This window comes from Pleurodeles waltl, chromosome 4_1 (assembly GCF_031143425.1).
Source record: "Pleurodeles waltl isolate 20211129_DDA chromosome 4_1, aPleWal1.hap1.20221129, whole genome shotgun sequence".
In the NCBI taxonomy this organism is placed as follows: Eukaryota; Metazoa; Chordata; class Amphibia; order Caudata; family Salamandridae; genus Pleurodeles; species Pleurodeles waltl.
The window spans coordinates 829,783,180-829,800,449 of record NC_090442.1 but is presented as its reverse complement, the minus strand read 5'-3'; the positions used below and the strand labels follow the sequence as shown (position 1 = coordinate 829,800,449).

The 17,270-nt window shown below is 45.0% G+C and overlaps 1 protein-coding gene across 2 annotated transcripts in view; it reads left to right on the top strand.

The window, feature by feature from the left end:
• Positions 1-989: 989 nt before the first annotated feature.
• The window catches only part of TBC1D15 (TBC1 domain family member 15), a 439,633-nt gene continuing 423,352 nt past the window's right edge, over positions 990-17,270 (top strand). For both annotated transcript variants that reach the window (XM_069229563.1, XM_069229562.1), the window contains exon 1: positions 990-1,079. In XM_069229563.1, coding sequence (XP_069085664.1) covers positions 1,056-1,079 — 24 coding nt within the window. In that variant the 5' untranslated portion in view covers positions 990-1,055. The remainder of the gene's footprint in view (positions 1,080-17,270) is intronic.

Sequence of the window (17,270 nt, the reverse complement as noted above, 5' to 3'; positions counted from 1 at the left end):
AAATCTCACCAACCGCAGTCTACCTGTAGAATCAAAATGCCGGGTATTGATGCAAGTGTTTACAACTGCTTTGCTAGGAGCTAAGTTTTTTATTTCATACTAGGCTCTTATGTTAAAGCAACAGCAAGTAAACCCAGGTAACTAGGGCTCCATCCCCCTACTACCTGTCATTATCTCTCAGCACTCACTGCAGACCACGCACCAACAGTATATCCGCTGTTTCACTCTCAGCTTTCCAGACACTAGCTCAAACATACGGGGAACTAGAAGGCTCAGGCTCCTACGCCACCGATCGTGGAACGGCCATGGTACAGAACCAATTACTTTCCCGTACCATAAACTTGTAACAAAACGACCGACACGGCCAGGCTCGGCTGTGATCACAGTCTAGATCAAATTGTATTGCTCAGGTCAACTCATCAACTTTTGGCCCGAATAATTCTGCCCGCTCCATACTACACAACTCTCGCCACCTATGCAAGACATCTCTAGGCAGTTTTAAAGATAATACAAAGGCCATGTGCAGACCCAACAACCAATGAGCACTTTGATCTTCAAAACATTGCTCTGGGATTAGCGGGGGTACCGCCAATTCTGGAATCACAAATCACTTTAAGCATTAAGAGTACAAGCCCCCGTACGCCCCCACTCCAAGACGACTCCCAGAATATGTTCGGCGATGGGATTTGTTGTTTTGAGACATTCAAGGTAACCAAGGTAAAGATTGACGAACGGCTGGATTAGGTAGGGGACAAGTGGACAGTTTACTAACCGTTAAAAATAAACCATAATTATAGGGAACGAATCACCCTCTCAATCTGGCTGTCCAACAGTTGTCGGGTGCAGCCGTATGACAGTGACAGAACAAGATTGAAGGAGTCGCTAGTTATTACGGTGGCCGGTAGGCAATATTTAGAAAAAAAAATGCGTTTTGCCTGACCTTCAAATGGCACCTTCTTAATGCTCAGCTCCGACCTCATTCACTTTAACGGCTCCAGGGCGGAGCGTGTGGTGCATGTGATTGAAGTGAGACGTCATCGTAAACACTTAACAACATGGCGACCCCAACAACTGGAAAGGTAACTCCAACCCTCCTATCAATGACAGCGCGCGTGCTTCGAGTTTATCGCTCAAAGGAGACAGTAGGATGAACGTTGTTGAACGAGCGAGCTAGATGTTGTAGGTGTTTTGGGCAACCTTTGCAGTGCCCGGGAAAAGCAGAAGGTTTCCTCTGACGTGTGCTATGTTTCGGTGCCCAGTTGCAGCGAGCGTTCAGAATTCACGCGCAACCTCCAAATTTGTAGTGTTTGCAAAGGAAGATGAACGATGATATAGTCTTGCAGTATGCGTTCGTATAACTTTCAAAGTCTTTTTTTTTCGGAATGACCTGACGTTGGAATGCTATTCTCCTTTAAAACAATTTGAACTCATGGCGTGGAATCGATATTTTGGAATGTCATTCAATGAGGCGAGACCTTTTGTTGTAGAAATTAACTTAATTCTACGAAGGTTGTATTTTGATCGGTGTGAATTTTTTTAAAACGTAGTTTATCGCATTTTATGAGACAGTAACGTCCGTTGGGGAAATAACTGCCATCATACATTGTAGCTTGTGTCGATAGGGTGGTATCAGTCATGTAGACGTACGACTAAGCCTGACAAGTACCTACATTGTAGAAAGTTACATGCATAGCACTGAAATATATTAACACACACAGGGATGAAGCAGGAGAAGAGCAATTAACCCCACTGGATTCAAGCTAGCCTGGCTGATGAAGGGTGATACCCTGAAACCAGTCCCAAGATGCTTGTTTCCAGTCCAGGGAGGACCTGGTCTGGCAGTTCGGGCTGGACTGTTCCCATGGGGAACAGGATCAAGACTGATTTGCATAGGGCTTGGTCCAAACTGGGGTGGCATGGTGAGCAAAATAGATGGATTAAACCCAGATCTGTGAATGGGGTGAATGTTTGATTGGTTACACATTCTATCCGTCATTTTTGTTTGTTTGCTTTTGTTGCCCTAAGTGCGCCGATTATGCCCAGAGGTGGATCCTGGGCTCACTATGCCGCTGAGTTCAAGCTAGCCTGGTTGATGAAGGGTTAAACCCTGAAACTGATCTAAGGATGCTTGTTTCTGGTCCAGGGAGCACCTTGCCTGGCAGTTAGGGCTGGACAGTTCCCATGGGTAACAGGGTCAAAACTGATTTCCATATGGCTGTGTCCAAACTGGGGTGGTGGGTAAAAGAATTGATGGATTAAACCCAGATTTGTGGCTGGGGGTGAATGTTTGATTGGTTCCACATTCCGTACCGCATTTGTGTTTGTTTGGTTTCATAATTTGTAGGGCATTGCTTCCAAAAGATGCAATTTCCTTGGTGAAAATAGGATACAGCTGTAGTTTTTTCTGATGTGTATTGGTGGTTTCCGATGCCACATCCTTATTGAAATCGGTTTAGGGCTCTTTAAATACATTCGTAACGGAGTACAGAATAGCTGTTCCCATCGTGATCCCTGTATATTGTACCTTCTTGTTTAGTCACTTGAGGTTCTTTCAGTGTAATCTGTCTCTCTCTGGGTTTATAAGTACATCACTGCTGCACCAGAGATCATCAACATTGTTATTTCAATTTTTAGTTAATTCCTGACTCCATGGTGGAATCCTGTTTTACTGTGGGCATTTGTGTTTTAATTGGGTGTTCTCCTTTCATCAACAAAATATTGAGTCTCTTTGGCATGTCTGAGTTCTCTGAAGGGAAGCCCTCCCCACCAATATTAACATGAATGTGCAACACATCATGTTGATGGCTTATCATGTCTGTTGTCAACTCCTTTCCACAGTTGTCTATTCTGTAATACAGTAAGAGTGGACTGACATTGTTGATCTCGTTTATGGTGTAGTTGACACTCTACCCCTTGCAGAAGGACTGCCATTTTCTGCTCTGAATGTTACAGGGGTTTAGCAGTTTGCAGTATATGTTCAGTTGCAGCAGTTGACAGTTCACAACACACAAAACGTGCATCAATATGGTTGAATCATGACTTGACCCAGCTTTTTTATTCTCAAGTAGTGATAAAATAGAGCTCAAAATCCTTTGTGATGCATCCTTATTAACTGGTATTATAACATCTTCTCTCTCTTATGAGAAGAGCATAAGCTGAGTCGCCATGCATTTAGAAAAAGCAGAATCTGCAGAATCAGAAAAACTACTTCCACGATTACCTGTGTCATAGTTGGCAGACTTTTTATTGGCCATACTTCCAAAGGGGTCTGTTTCCTTCATATTTTCTTTGAATGCAGCTGGAACGTCTGGTAACGTGAACACGTGTATAAACAAAGAACTTGCTACAGGGATCATGTTTTCGAGCTTGGTAATTCCATTAGTGCATATTCCACTAGTAGGTTTAGCAGTTGTCATGGTTTGGGGTGTTAATAAGCTTTATCCTTCAGATTCTCTGAAAAATAACCCATAATAAGCTTAGGTGCAGGGTCAGCTTGTCTTCACAACAAGCTCAGATGTGGAGAAATAATAGTTACAGACTGCTCAGGACTATGTCCGTTCTGGATAGTATCTTTGTTTGTAGAGACTGTCTGAATACATCTGCCTCCCACCCCCTTTTGTGCTACCATTGTAGCATTTGAGTAGGAAGCCACCAGTTTATTATGTACGTGCAAAGATCTTCTTGCCCCTAAGGTCCTTAAGCATAATGTAAGCTCATAAGCAGCTATGTGCAAGACTGTATGGTTATCACAAAATAATATTCAGCTGTGCGGATAGGAAACTCTTTCTCCAAGGGGAGGATAGACAAAAGTGTCAACACCACTGAACCGCAAATCAGTAGACTATTGAGAGACTGGTGTATCGGGCTGAAATAATAAACTGCCACTGTCATTTCAGTGAATCCACATCAAATAAATTCCCTCTTTCCAAAACTAGTTTGACGCCCAGACTAAATAAATGTATACTGATATCAAAGTGGCATAAATGTAAGGTCTAGGTCATTTTAGGTATGATAAAATGAGTTATTAATTGGGGTGGCTGAGTAGTAATATCATTATTTTTGTTAGGTCCAGTAAAGGTTTTAGTAATTTAAATCTGAGCTCAGCCCTTGGTAGCTATGACACAGAGCAGACAGGTTTAATTTAAGAAAATGTGTAAAGCTTTTAGAAGTAACAAAACAATTATAAAATGAGAACACAATAAAAATCCCATTCCAATTTATGAAAATAGGGACTGTTTCAATGATCAAAATGACACCACAACAACAAAAATCCCATAAGGGGGACCAGCGGTATGAATTTTTAAAGTTTAACGTAAATGTTAGCCCCAAAAATCACAAAATGCCAGCAGTAGGCAACTGGTCGTACTAGACCGGGCCAAAGGTAAAGATTGAGGCTGACTGCAATGGAGCGCAAATTGGATACAAGGCCTAGGTAGGTCTGGGTCAAAGAGTTACATTCAGCCTTAGAAATGTTTCTGGAGAAGAGGTGATTGTCGATGAGTCATAGATCGGGCAAACTGGGCCCGAGTTGGGGGTTCGATGACGGTAGGGTTCCGGTGCAATTGCCAACGGTTGCGGGAAAGCTCTGAGCATACAAAGTATGACGTTCATGCCCAAGAAGGTCTCTGTTGATCGCTATTCCCTCCGGTGAAGCCCTGTACATTTTGGACTTAGAAATAGTTTTGGACTTCAGATCTCCTTCGGTAGGACAAACCAGCAAGTTGGATCTGACCAGCGCATAAATGTCAATGGCTTTAGCTTGAAGATGGTCCTGATCTGATGTCGATTCTTCAGAGGAAATGTTGGCAAAAAGTTTCTAAGTCCAAGCTTTTGCAGTTTGGGAAGGAGGAGTGCACTCTAACACAAGCTGAAGGTTTCAGAATCTCAGGACCAGCACTTGGGGGACAGGACTCACTTCAACAGAAGTCATCAGCAGGGTCCAGGGCAGTTCCAGTTGGAACTGGTCAGCTGGGCTCTTCAGGAAGGTGGACTTATTGCAGTATTTGTGTCCATGGAGCTTAACAATAGGTCATCCAGCTGACCCCTGGGTACAAGTCGGAGCCGACCCAGCCCTTAGGGTTCTCCTCACAAGTCATATCAAGTGCAAACCTTCTTCTGTCTTCCACAGGTGCAGTAGTGTTCTGAAAAAGGTACAGGGGTGCCACCTTTATGCCCAGTGGCCAGGGAAATTAGCAAACTCTTGCCTGTGAACATCAAAGCAGGTTCTTGGGATAGCTCATCTGCCACTGGGATTGGTGCCTGGCTGGCTAGCAGAACAATGGAGGAATCAGGCCCAGGTATGAGTTACATCTGCCTGTGACAAGGTGGACATCCATTGAAGTTAAATAAGTTCCTGGGCACAGCCTAGATGGCCATCCTGTCAGGGGAAGGTCAAACTCTCACCCTTTGTCTCTGCTCTGGGAGCAACTTCACACCTAATCAAGGAGCCGCTTAGATCCTGGGTGACATTGAACACTGGCATAAAGGCACATTTGGCTCTGGCGGCTAGAAAATGCCAAATTTCTAAAAGTGTCATTCTCAATATAGTAGTATAAGAGCAGGCTTGACCATTAAATTAAATTTCACACTACTAATAAAATTAATCCTTGAATAATTTTTCAAGATACTCCCAAACTGAAGTTAAGCATTTTAAGGTGTTATAATGCAACCCAGTGGTTTCCTATGGGAAAGCCAGCCTTCCCACAGTGAAAAATGAATTTGGAGATTCCTTTCACTCCCAAAACATGTAAAACATAAAATGTACAAGCTCCTCTTTTTAATGGCCATACAGGCATTTAGGACCTGCTTTAGGGGTGAATAATAATTATTAACAAGCATTTGCAATGCAATAAGACTCACATTTTCTTGAGCTGGAGCTATTGTCTTTCTAAGTTCATAACTGGACTTTTCTTGCCACATAAATTGGTGAAACCTATCTCACAATTTTGTCTTTTCCTGCCATATAATTCCAGTGGCCCAGTATTTAATGAAAACACTTCCATTTACCTTCTTTTTTCTCTCTTAAAACATATACAATTATAATATAAACCTTTATCAGAAATAAACTATTGCCATTAGAGTGTAATGCTCAAAGCACCATAACAAAAATATAATTTACAACGAATTGGAGGGTGAAAGGGAAGAGGGCGACGGGAGTAAAGATGGAGAAGATAAGTGGCATAGTAAAGGTGTCATGGGCCCTAGAGTAAGAAAGGAAAATGGTTGACTACAATTTCAGTAGGAAAATAGAGAAGTAATTAGAGATCCGTGAGTTCCATAGATCTCTGCTCCAGTGCCACTGCACCTGTTGCTCCATTTATAACTAGGCCTTAGGAGAGAGAGCGAATGGGGCAGAAAAAGAGAAACAAAAGGAATACAACAGACAAAAGGAAGAAAGAGAAGGGGTTACAAAGAATAAAAGAAAGAAAGAATGAGAAAATAAAAGCACAACCAAAAAAATAAAATAAAGCAAATATGTGAGACAAAAGAAAAAAGGGAAGGGAACTAGCGAACAAAAGATAAAGATGAAAAAATAATGAAAGAAGTGTGAAAAGAAAGAGAAAAAAATAACATCAGAGAGAAAGGGTAGATTGTAAGAGAAACAAGCAGCAAAAGAACCAGGACATGTAGGTACTGACACATTTCCCACAGACTGGGAAAATCACTTTTACACTTTGGGTCCCAACAAGTATTTTGTGGCTTCCACACACATAGAGGAAAACGAGGGATTTATAGTAAAACATGAATCGATAGATAAAGATGAGAAAAACACCAGAGAAAGGAAGAAAGATGTAAAAAAAAAAAAATGAACTGATGCATACCGAGTTAAAGGGAAGAGCAAATAAAAAAAGACAAAGAAAGAATGAAGGGAAGAAAAAAAAATAGTGAACTATTATTTGAACACCTGATGAAGAAAAAAGAGAGGAACGAAACAAGGAAAGAAATAACCAAGTTTTTGCGAGTTTGAAAGAGGAGGTAGCAAGAGGAAGAGGGAAATTAAAAAAGGGAAAGGAGTAGAAATAAACAGTTGAAAGAAAAAGTGATACTGTTGATGTGTGGATTTTAAGAGCTGAAAACAGAAAAGTGCGGGAGAAAGAAAACATTGAGAGTAAACATAGTAAAGGAAAGAAGGGAGTGAGGTAGGTGAAACTGACCCTCCCAAATAAAGATGGCAGCTAAGAATACATTTAATTGGCTCCCCACATCCTCAAACAGAAGTCAGAGTATGGAACATTAGGGGGCACTACAGAACAGGAGGAGGTGCATTGGCAGAGTTGTATGTGAACCCCAATACAATAATATTGGGGTGCTTCAGGTCAGGATTGGGGGTATAGACAGAGCTGTGTCCTGGCCCAGTGCTGGAATAACAGAAAGGCAGCAGGTGAGGAATGATAAACCGAGCGCTGTGTAATTCCTGGTATTCGAATAATGGGATGCTGCAGGTTAGGGTTGAGGTGCACTAACAGAGTTGTATGTGGGCTGCAGTACTGGAATACAGGGAGTGCAGAATTATTAGGCAAATGAGTATTTTGACCACATCATCCTCTTTATGCATGTTGTCTTACTCCAAGCTGTATAGGCTCGAAAGCCTACTACCAATTAAGCACATTAGGTGATGTGCATCTCTGTAATGAGAAGGGGTGTGGTCTAATGACATCAACACCCTATATCAGGTGTGCATAATTATTAGGCAACTTCCTTTCCTTTGGCAAAATGGGTCAAAAGAAGGACTTGACAGGCTCAGAAAAGTCAAAAATAGTGAGATATCTTGCAGAGGGATGCAGCACTCTTAAAATTGCAAAGCTTCTGAAGCGTGATCATCGAACAATCAAGCGTTTCATTCAAAATAGTCAACAGGGTCGCAAGAAGCGTGTGGAAAAACCAAGGCGCAAAATAACTGCCCATGAACTGAGAAAAGTCAAGCGTGCAGCTGCCACGATGCCACTTGCCACCAGTTTGGCCATATTTCAGAGCTGCAACATCACTGGAGTGCCCAAAAGCACAAGGTGTGCAATACTCAGAGACATGGCCAAGGTAAGAAAGGCTGAAAGACGACCACCACTGAACAAGACACACAAGCTGAAACGTCAAGACTGGGCCAATAAATATCTCAAGACTGATTTTTCTAAGGTTTTATGGACTGATGAAATGAGAGTGAGTCTTGATGGGCCAGATGGATGGGCCCGTGGCTGGATTGGTAAAGGGCAGAGAGCTCCAGTCCGACTCAGACGCCAGCAAGGTGGAGGTGGAGTACTGGTTTGGGCTGGTATCATCAAAGATGAGCTTGTGGGGCCTATTTCGGGTTGAGGATGGAGTCAAGCTCAACTCCCAGTCCTACTGCCAGTTCCTGGAAGACACCTTCTTCAAGCAGTGGTACAGGAAGAAGTCTGCATCCTTCAAGAAAAACATGATTTTCATGCAGGACAATGCTCCATCACACGCGTCCAAGTACTCCACAGCGTGGCTGGCAAGAAAGGGTATAAAAGAAGGAAATCTAATGACATGGCCTCCTTGTTCACCTGATCTGAACCCATTGAGAACCTGTGGTCCATCATCAAATGTGAGATTTACAAGGAGGGAAAACAGTACACCTCTCTGAACAGTGTCTGGGAGGCTGTGGTTGCTGCTGCACGCAATGTTGATGGTGAACAGATCAAACCACTGACAGAATCCATGGATGGCAGGCTTTTGAGTGTCCTTGCAAAGAAAGGTGGCTATATTGGTCACTGATTTGTTTTTGTTTTGTTTTTGAATGTCAGAAATGTATATTTGTGAATGTTGAGATGTTATATTGGTTTCACTGGTAATAATAAATAATTGAAATGGGTATATATATATTTTTTTGTTAAGTTGCCTAATTATTATGCACAGTAATAGTCACCTGCACACACAGATATCCCCCTAACATAGCTAAAACTAAAAACAAACTAAAAACTACTTCCAAAAATATTCAGCTTTGATATTAATGAATTTTTTGGGTTAATTGAGAACATGGTTGTTGTTCAATAATAAAATTAATCCTCAAAAATACAACTTGCCTAATAATTCTGCACTCCCTGTAGTAATGGGCACACAAGGTCAAAAGTGAGCTATGTGTGGAACCTAGTATTGGCGTGCCATTGTTGACAAGTGTTAGCCTTGAGGTGCCCTGGTGAAGCTACAAGTGGGACCCAGTATGGGAGTGGCATTGCCGCTGAACCTACAAAGCGAGGGGTCCCGAAAGGGTGGGGGGGGGGGGAGGTGTGTGTGTGCGCTTTAGTACTGAGAAGAAATGTGCACTGAATGTTAGAATTGATGGATTCTGGCAGAGCTGTGGTTGTTCCTATCAACAGTGGCATTGGAGGTTAGGCTTGAGCTGCACTTTCTGAGCTGTGTTTTGCTCTTTTGGGTCCAGTATTGGCCGTTGCAGTGGGACTGAATATTAGAATTAAGCTGCTGTAATGTAACTGTATGTGAGCAGGGTCTCAATATAGGAAAGGGAGTGACCTCTCCGTGGTAGAACTGAGGTGCACTGATGGACCTGCGCCCGAGGTCCTAGTACTGGAACAGCAGAGTGTTCTGCCTGTAAGAACTGAGGTGCTCTGGCAGACGGCGTGTGTAGGATTCTGGAGTGGGCACGGATGAGGGCTTGGAGTGTATGAACTGAGGTGCACTGATGGAGGTGTGCCAGAGGTCCCTGTACTGGAAAAGCAGAGTGAACTGACTGTGAGAACTGAGGTGCTATGGCACACAGTGTATGTGGGATTGTGGCATGGGGACTGCTGAGAGGTTTGGAGTGTGTGACATGAGGTGCACTGATGGAGCTGCACCTGAGGTGCCATTACTGGAACAGCAGTGTTTACGGACTGTAAGAACTTAGGTGCTGTGGCAGACAGCATGTGTGGGGTTGTGGCACGGGCGGCTTAGGGGCTTGGAGTGTGTGAAATGAAGTGCACTGATGGAGCTGTGCCCTTGGTCCCAGTACTGGAACAGCGGAGTGTGTACTGAATGTAAGAACTGAGGTGCTCTAGCAGGCAGTGTGTGTGGGGGGTTCCTGGCACTGGCACGGCTGAGGGCTTACACTGTTTGAACTGCGATGCACTGATGGAGCTGCGCCCGAGGTCCCAGTACTGGAGCAGCAGAGTGTACTGACTGCAAGAACTGAGGTGCTTTGGCAGACAGCATTTGTGGGATTCCTGACACTGGCACGGCTGAGGGCTTGGAGTGTGTGAACTAAGGTGCACCAATAGAGCTGCGAGTGGGATCCCTGTATGGAGCAGAAGTGGGCATTGGTTCAAATGATTACGGAGCCCTGGTAGAGTTGGATGCCTAGGCTATAAGCAATTAAAAGCAATCATTTGCCCTTGCTCTCAACACACAGGCAGGCACACTTGGTAAAGAAAATCCAAGCCAAGGAAGTGCGTGAGTCAAGCAGCTGAGAGAGAGGTGCAGAGAGCCTAGAAAGAAAAAAATGTGACCAAGATAACAGCCTGATTTATAGCCTTGTTTACACCTAAGCTCAGAGGAAGAATGGTATGCAAATGAAAAGGGAAGCTTCCCCGGACAGGAGCAGGAAACAAAGTGGAAACAAATGTCCCCAACAGACCACATAAACAGTACAAAGTATAATTATACAGTAGTTGGTCCCTGCTCCCACACAGAAGATGGAGGAACAAAGAGGCATGGCAGACCACTAGCAAGCAAGGATTTTTAAATTACACTGATATGAACAAATAAAATACCTGGAAGCCCACAGAAGAAGTATACTTAAAAGAATACAAGAGGTCGTACGCTTACACTCGACCTAAAAAGGAATGTTTACACCTGGCAAAAGTTGTGGTTTGCCAGGTAGAATTGGCAGTTTTAAAATGCATACCTATGGACAAGCCTGGAGAAATGTGCTGGAGTTCACTACTGACAGTTAACTTACTGGACCCAGGTTAAACTTTTGTACCTTATACTAGGATCCTCTAGGTAATATACCAATCAGGAGTTTAGACAATTTCGACATGTTTCTAGGTGGTTAGAGAACATTCACTGGGCGCTGCACAGCAATGTCCCAGTGTGCAGAGTCCAAAAACTAGCAACAGAATATAGCAAAATATTGGGGTGCACAAAGTGTCGTAGGTGTGACCACATCTTTATCAAAAGGATTATCCAGGTCTAGCAAGCATGTAAGTTACGGAGGCGGCAAAGTGCAGTAGTGCCAACAGCGATGAACAGGCGATTTAACAATCATGTATTGGGTGTATCATCTCAGGTGGGGCGAGGGGATCTGTCCTCGTCTCTGGTTGAGACCCTTCTGTGTCTGTAGCAGCCTTGTGATCCCTGTGCTACAGGTAAGATGCCAGTGATTCCCAAATGTCTTTCAGGCTGCCTGAGTTCCCAGTAATGAGAGAGCTGTTCTTGACAGTTTACCGCTTCCTGTAGCCAGTCAGCTAGTCTAAGTGCAGGCCGCCTGCCCCAATGGATGGCCACCCGCATTTTGGCCTGTAGCAGAAACATCGCATTGAGGCATCAGGCCTCAGGTGGGACATCTTTGACAGGTGGTGAATGGCCGGTAATCTTGGCGAGGGGGTCATAAACTTCGGTCCAGTAGGTGGCAATGCGATGCGGTTGTATTGGGGTTGTGTACAGTCTACAGGGAGTGCAGAATTATTAGGCAAATGAGTATTTTGACCACATCATCCTCTTTATGCATGTTGTCTTACTCCAAGCTGTATAGGCTCGAAAGCCTACTACCAATTAAGCATATTAGGTGATGTGCATCTCTGTAATGAGAAGGGGTGTGGTCTAATGACATCACCACCCTATATCAGGTGTGCATAATTATTAGGCAACTTCCTTTCCTTTGGCAAAATGGGTCAAAAGAAGGACTTGACAGGCTCAGAAAAGTCAAAAATAGTGAGATATCTTGCAGAGGGATGCAGCACTCTTAAAATTGCAAAGCTTCTGAAGCGTGATCATCGAACAATCAAGCGTTTCATTCAAAATAGTCAACAGGGTCGCAAGAAGCGTGTGGAAAAACCAAGGCGCAAAATAACTGCCCATGAACTGAGAAAAGTCAAGCGTGCAGCTGCCACGATGCCACTTGCCACCAGTTTGGCCATATTTCAGAGCTGCAACATCACTGGAGTGCCCAAAAGCACAAGGTGTGCAATACTCAGAGACATGGCCAAGGTAAGAAAGGCTGAAAGACGACCACCACTGAACAAGACACACAAGCTGAAACGTCAAGACTGGGCCAAGAAATATCTCAAGACTGATTTTCTAAGGTTTTATGGACTGATGAAATGAGAGTGAGTCTTGATGGGCCAGATGGATGGGCCCGTGGCTGGATTGGTAAAGGGCAGAGAGCTCCAGTCCGACTCAGACGCCAGCAAGGTGGAGGTGGAGTACTGGTTTGGGCTGGTATCATCAAAGATGAGCTTGTGGGGCCTTTTCGGGTTGAGGATGGAGTCAAGCTCACCTCCCAGTCCTACTGCCAGTTCCTGGTAGACACCTTCTTCAAGCAGTGGTACAGGAAGAAGTCTGCATCCTTCAAGAAAAACATGATTTTCATGCAGGACAATGCTCCATCACACGCGTCCAAGTACTCCACAGCGTGGCTGGCAAGAAAGGGTATAAAAGAAGGAAATCTAATGACATGGCCTCCTTGTTCACCTGATCTGAACCCCATTGAGAACCTGTGGTCCATCATCAAATGTGAGATTTACAAGGAGGGAAAACAGTACACCTCTCTGAACAGTGTCTGGGAGGCTGTGGTTGCTGCTGCACGCAATGTTGATGGTGAACAGATCAAAACACTGACAGAATCCATGGATGGCAGGCTTTTGAGTGTCCTTGCAAAGAAAGGTGGCTATATTGGTCACTGATTTGTTTTTGTTTTGTTTTTGAATGTCAGACATGTATATTTGTGAATGTTGAGATGTTATATTGGTTTCACTGGTAATAATAAATAATTGAAATGGGTATATATTTGTTTTTTGTTAAGTTGCCTAATAATTATGCACAGTAATAGTCACCTGCACACACAGATATCCCCCTAACATAGCTAAAACTAAAAACAAACTAAAAACTACTTCCAAAAATATTCAGCTTTGATATTAATGAGTTTTTTGGGTTCATTGAGAACATGGTTGTTGTTCAATAAGAAAATTAATCCTCAAAAATACAACTTGCCTAATAATTCTGCACTCCCTGTATTCAGAAATTTGAAGTGAATGAGCTTGAGGTGATAGGTAGGCGACAAGGTCACAGTTTGGTTGCAACAATACAGCCACCTTGCTTTTGAGATGGGGGGGTTTTCTAGATCATATTCCCATGCTAAGCGGGCCATAGGGGCACAATCGGGTGACCACATTAGGGGGATGGGTTCTTTAGTAAGTGTTCTAAGGCATGCAGCATGGGGCGGGTCATCAGGAACATTAAAATGGAGCATTCAGCAAGCTGCGCAAAGCTGATAATAGAGGAGGGCATCCAGCGCAGAGGGGAGGGGGTTTCTCATCGGCCTTGAGGGGGGCAGCTATTGATCTGCTGGGTAGAGGTCGCCAAAGTTGAAGAGACCACACTGATGGTCTTGCCGCCTAGTACCCTCTTCCTGCAGCATTAGAAGCATGGGTTTCATGCGAGCAGCACAGATAGAGAAAATATACAGGAGAGCTGGTTGCGTTGACACAGGCCTTGCCACGCTCAGTGAACACAGGCAACCATTTCAATCTCAGCGCGTGGAAGCTTATAGGGTTGATATAGCACAGGGGCAGGGAACTGCCTGATCAGCTTCCACAGCCGTATGGGAAAGGAACCTTGTGGGATAGAGCCAAAAATGTAAGTATTGGACTTTTGTGCAATTTATGTATAGGTACATGTCGAGCACATTCAGGCTGCCTTGTCTGTAGGGCAGAGTAAATATCTACCACGTGATTCTCGGTCAGTTGCATGCCCGGACCAAGGAGACACAATTATAGTGCAGTTGTTTCATGAATTGTCCAGTGAGCGGAAGTGGGAGATTGAGGAAGCGATATAGGAATTTGGGCAGAACGACCCTTTTAGTGATGGCTATCCTCCATGCCTTGGAGAGGGGTAGTCTGGACCAGACCTTGATACACTTTTCGAGCCAGGTCATCGCACATCTGTAATTTGCCCTCCAGAGTTTGTCCAAGTCTTGGCTGAGCCAGATGCCCAGATAGTGAACTGGTCCATCTGCCCACTTCAGGGGGTAGTCGGACTCAAATAATTGCATGCCGAGAATGAGAGGGAATAAGGCGGATCTGGCCTAATTTATATTGATGCCGGAGTATCCACCAAACCTTACCACTTCTTGTATTATGGAAGATAGATTCACTTTGGGTTCTCTGACATACACCGCAATGTTGTCCACATATATTGATACAAGGATCTGCCTGGCAGTAAAGTTGAGCCCCCTCTGGGCATGGTGCCACCGCAGCATGGCAGAAAATGGCTCCATTGCTATCGCAAATAGAACAGGGGAGTGGGGCGTCCCTGCCTAGTCCCATGGGTAACAGAAAATGGGGCAGAGATTGTGCCATTAAGGCGGAGATGCGCAGTCAGGGAAGTATATTATAGGCGGATCAGGCGCAGGAATAGAGGGCCAAGGTTGAGTCGGAGGAGGTGAAATAAGTACAGCCATTCTAAGGAGCCGGATGCTTTAGTGGCATCTAGCAGGGCAGCAGCCATGGTTAGCTGGGTATTTATGTCATGCATGAAGGCAAACGTGCTCCATGGAGCGGCCTGGCACAAATTCTGACTCATCTGGGCAGACAATGTCCGGCGGAAGGAGTAATAGTTGGTTAATTAGGAGTTTAGCAAATATTTTGTTATCTACGTTTATCATAGGCAGCAGGCGGTATGAGTCACAGTGATTAGCGGGTTTATCCGGTTTAAGTATTGTTACAATGACCACTGCGCGAAGCCACAGCATAGGTATGCCAGCCCTCAAGGTCTCCTCATACACCACTAGGAAGTGAGGGAATAGGATCACAGCAAATACCTTGTGAATGGATATGGTGAGACCTTCAAGTCCTGGTGCCTTGTCCAAGGGGAGGACTTGTATCAAATGGACCACCCCCTCCATCATGAATGGGGCATCCAGGTATAAGCGGTGGGCTGGGTCAAGCCATAACAGCTAAATCGTGTCAAGGTAGGCAGCAAGGACCTCTGCATCAGGCATTACCACGGTGCTGTACAGCTGGAAATAGAATGATGTCATGGTCTGCATTAGGTCTTCAGGGTTCGAGTGGCTGACCTGCTGGTCATCAACAAGCTCTAGCACATAGGAGGCAGCTCAGGGTTTCTGGAGCAAATCTCTTTCCAGGTCGCTCATCCTCGCCATAGTGTCACACAATCGTTTCCCAATGGAGGTAATGGGTTTCCCTCTGGGTCTCCTCAACATATGCCGAGAGTTTCTCCTTGATGGCAGCGAGGGCCTGTACATTGTGTGTCATTTAGAAGTCAAGCTCCTGAGCTCAGATTTCCCTCTCCAGGAAGGTAAGTCACACCTGTATCACTTTGAGTATATCCAACTATTTTGCAGATCACACACTTAAAAGACTCCCACAGTGTTACCGGGGAGTCCACTGAGCCCTCGCTGTGTGTATATTAGTCAGTGATCGCTGTTCGGACTTGTCTGGAAAGAAGGGAAGGGTGTTGGGTGCTAAGCGCCAGGTGAAGGCACGTGGGGTGGTCAGCAAGGGGTTAGCTCTAGAACCAGGGCATGGTCAGATAGAGTGCAGGGTAAGTGCTCTGCATCTGTGGCTTAGGAGAGGGCATCATGAGCGAGCAGCCAATAGTTTATCCTGTACCATGTGCTATGTGTGTACTTAATGCAGGTGCCCTCCGTGCTGTTAGCATACTTCAGTTGCCAGGCATCAGATAGGCACGTGTAATGTGGAGTTGTGCCTCCGGCCTGGGATGGGGCTGTCTGGAGGTACTGGAGCGATCCGTAATGTCATCAAGAATATCATTAAAGTTGCCACCTCAGATAATGGTTCTGGGATCCGAGGTGGAAATCAGATGCCATACCTCTGCTAAGAACTTTGGGCGGTTGGTGTTAGGGGCCGTAAATATAGACTAGGATGACTGGATGCGCATGCAGAGTGCCGCCAGCTATTAAGAAGCACCCTTCCTTATCGTAGTGTCTGTTGCATGCGCCAGGGTAGCCCTTAACGGATATGAATGGCAGTTCCCCGAGCATAACTGGAGAACAGGGACGCACAGGTTTCAGCAATCCACCCCTCCTGAAGATGGGGGCAGTTGCCAGAATTAAATGGAGTTCTTGTAGGGAACATATGGCAACATGGTGCCTGTTATTGTATGTGTGAACCACTCTGGCTTTCTGCCGGTCATTTAGGCCATGAATATTCCAGGTCAGGCATGGTATGGCGGTCATCCTGTGGCTAAGGAAGAAATTCTGGGCATGTTAGGGAGTGTTGAGGTGCCTCGTGGTGGGCCGTGAATGCAGCACTAGTGTGAAGTCTCACCATCTGTGGGGCAGGAAAGATACGAACAGGGAAAAGCAAACAAACCAACATTGCCACTCACCTCCTACCTCAACCCCCAAAAACGGTTGAGAGACCCAATCCCTCTCCTCTCCCCAAAACAATCCCAACCAGTTACAGGATACAATGGGAATCATCTTGTGAGGCAACAGAGAGCTAGGTGATCTGCCCAGTTGTAGATGAACTTGGTGGCCGACAGGCAGTGGAAGTGCCCCCAGTGGAGGTCGGCTCAGGTTCTTCATGAGTGGATTTTCTATATAAAAATGTCAGGGCATGACATGCAGGAGTAGTGTTGGCAGGGTGCCATCTTGAGGTCACGCAATGTAGAGACTTAAAGGCCGGGATCGAGAGTATGACATCAGCTGAAGAACTGAGGTGACTTGTGCAGTAATGTAGCAGCCACTCAGCCATTATCGGTTCGATTGCTGTGACCTTGTGTGGCAAGCCCAGCACGGGGGCTCAGCCCTGAAGTTAGTTAGTTGGCAGGAGAACTTCAGTGCGCCGCCTTGGGGTCAGTGAAATTATGATGCTTGCCATTGAGGTGAATTTGTAGTTTGGCCGGATACAATAAAGTGTATAGTATTTCAGATTTCTGGGGCAGACATCTTTATGGGAGGAATTCACGTCGGGTTGTCTACATTGTGGGTCTGAAATTGGGAAAAAGGAGAGATTGTTGCCCTGGTATTGGATAGTGCGATGCTCTCGTTCAAGCCGTAGCATCTTGTCATGGTCTCTGTAATTGAGAAGTCTCACTACAGTGGGTCGCGCCGGCGC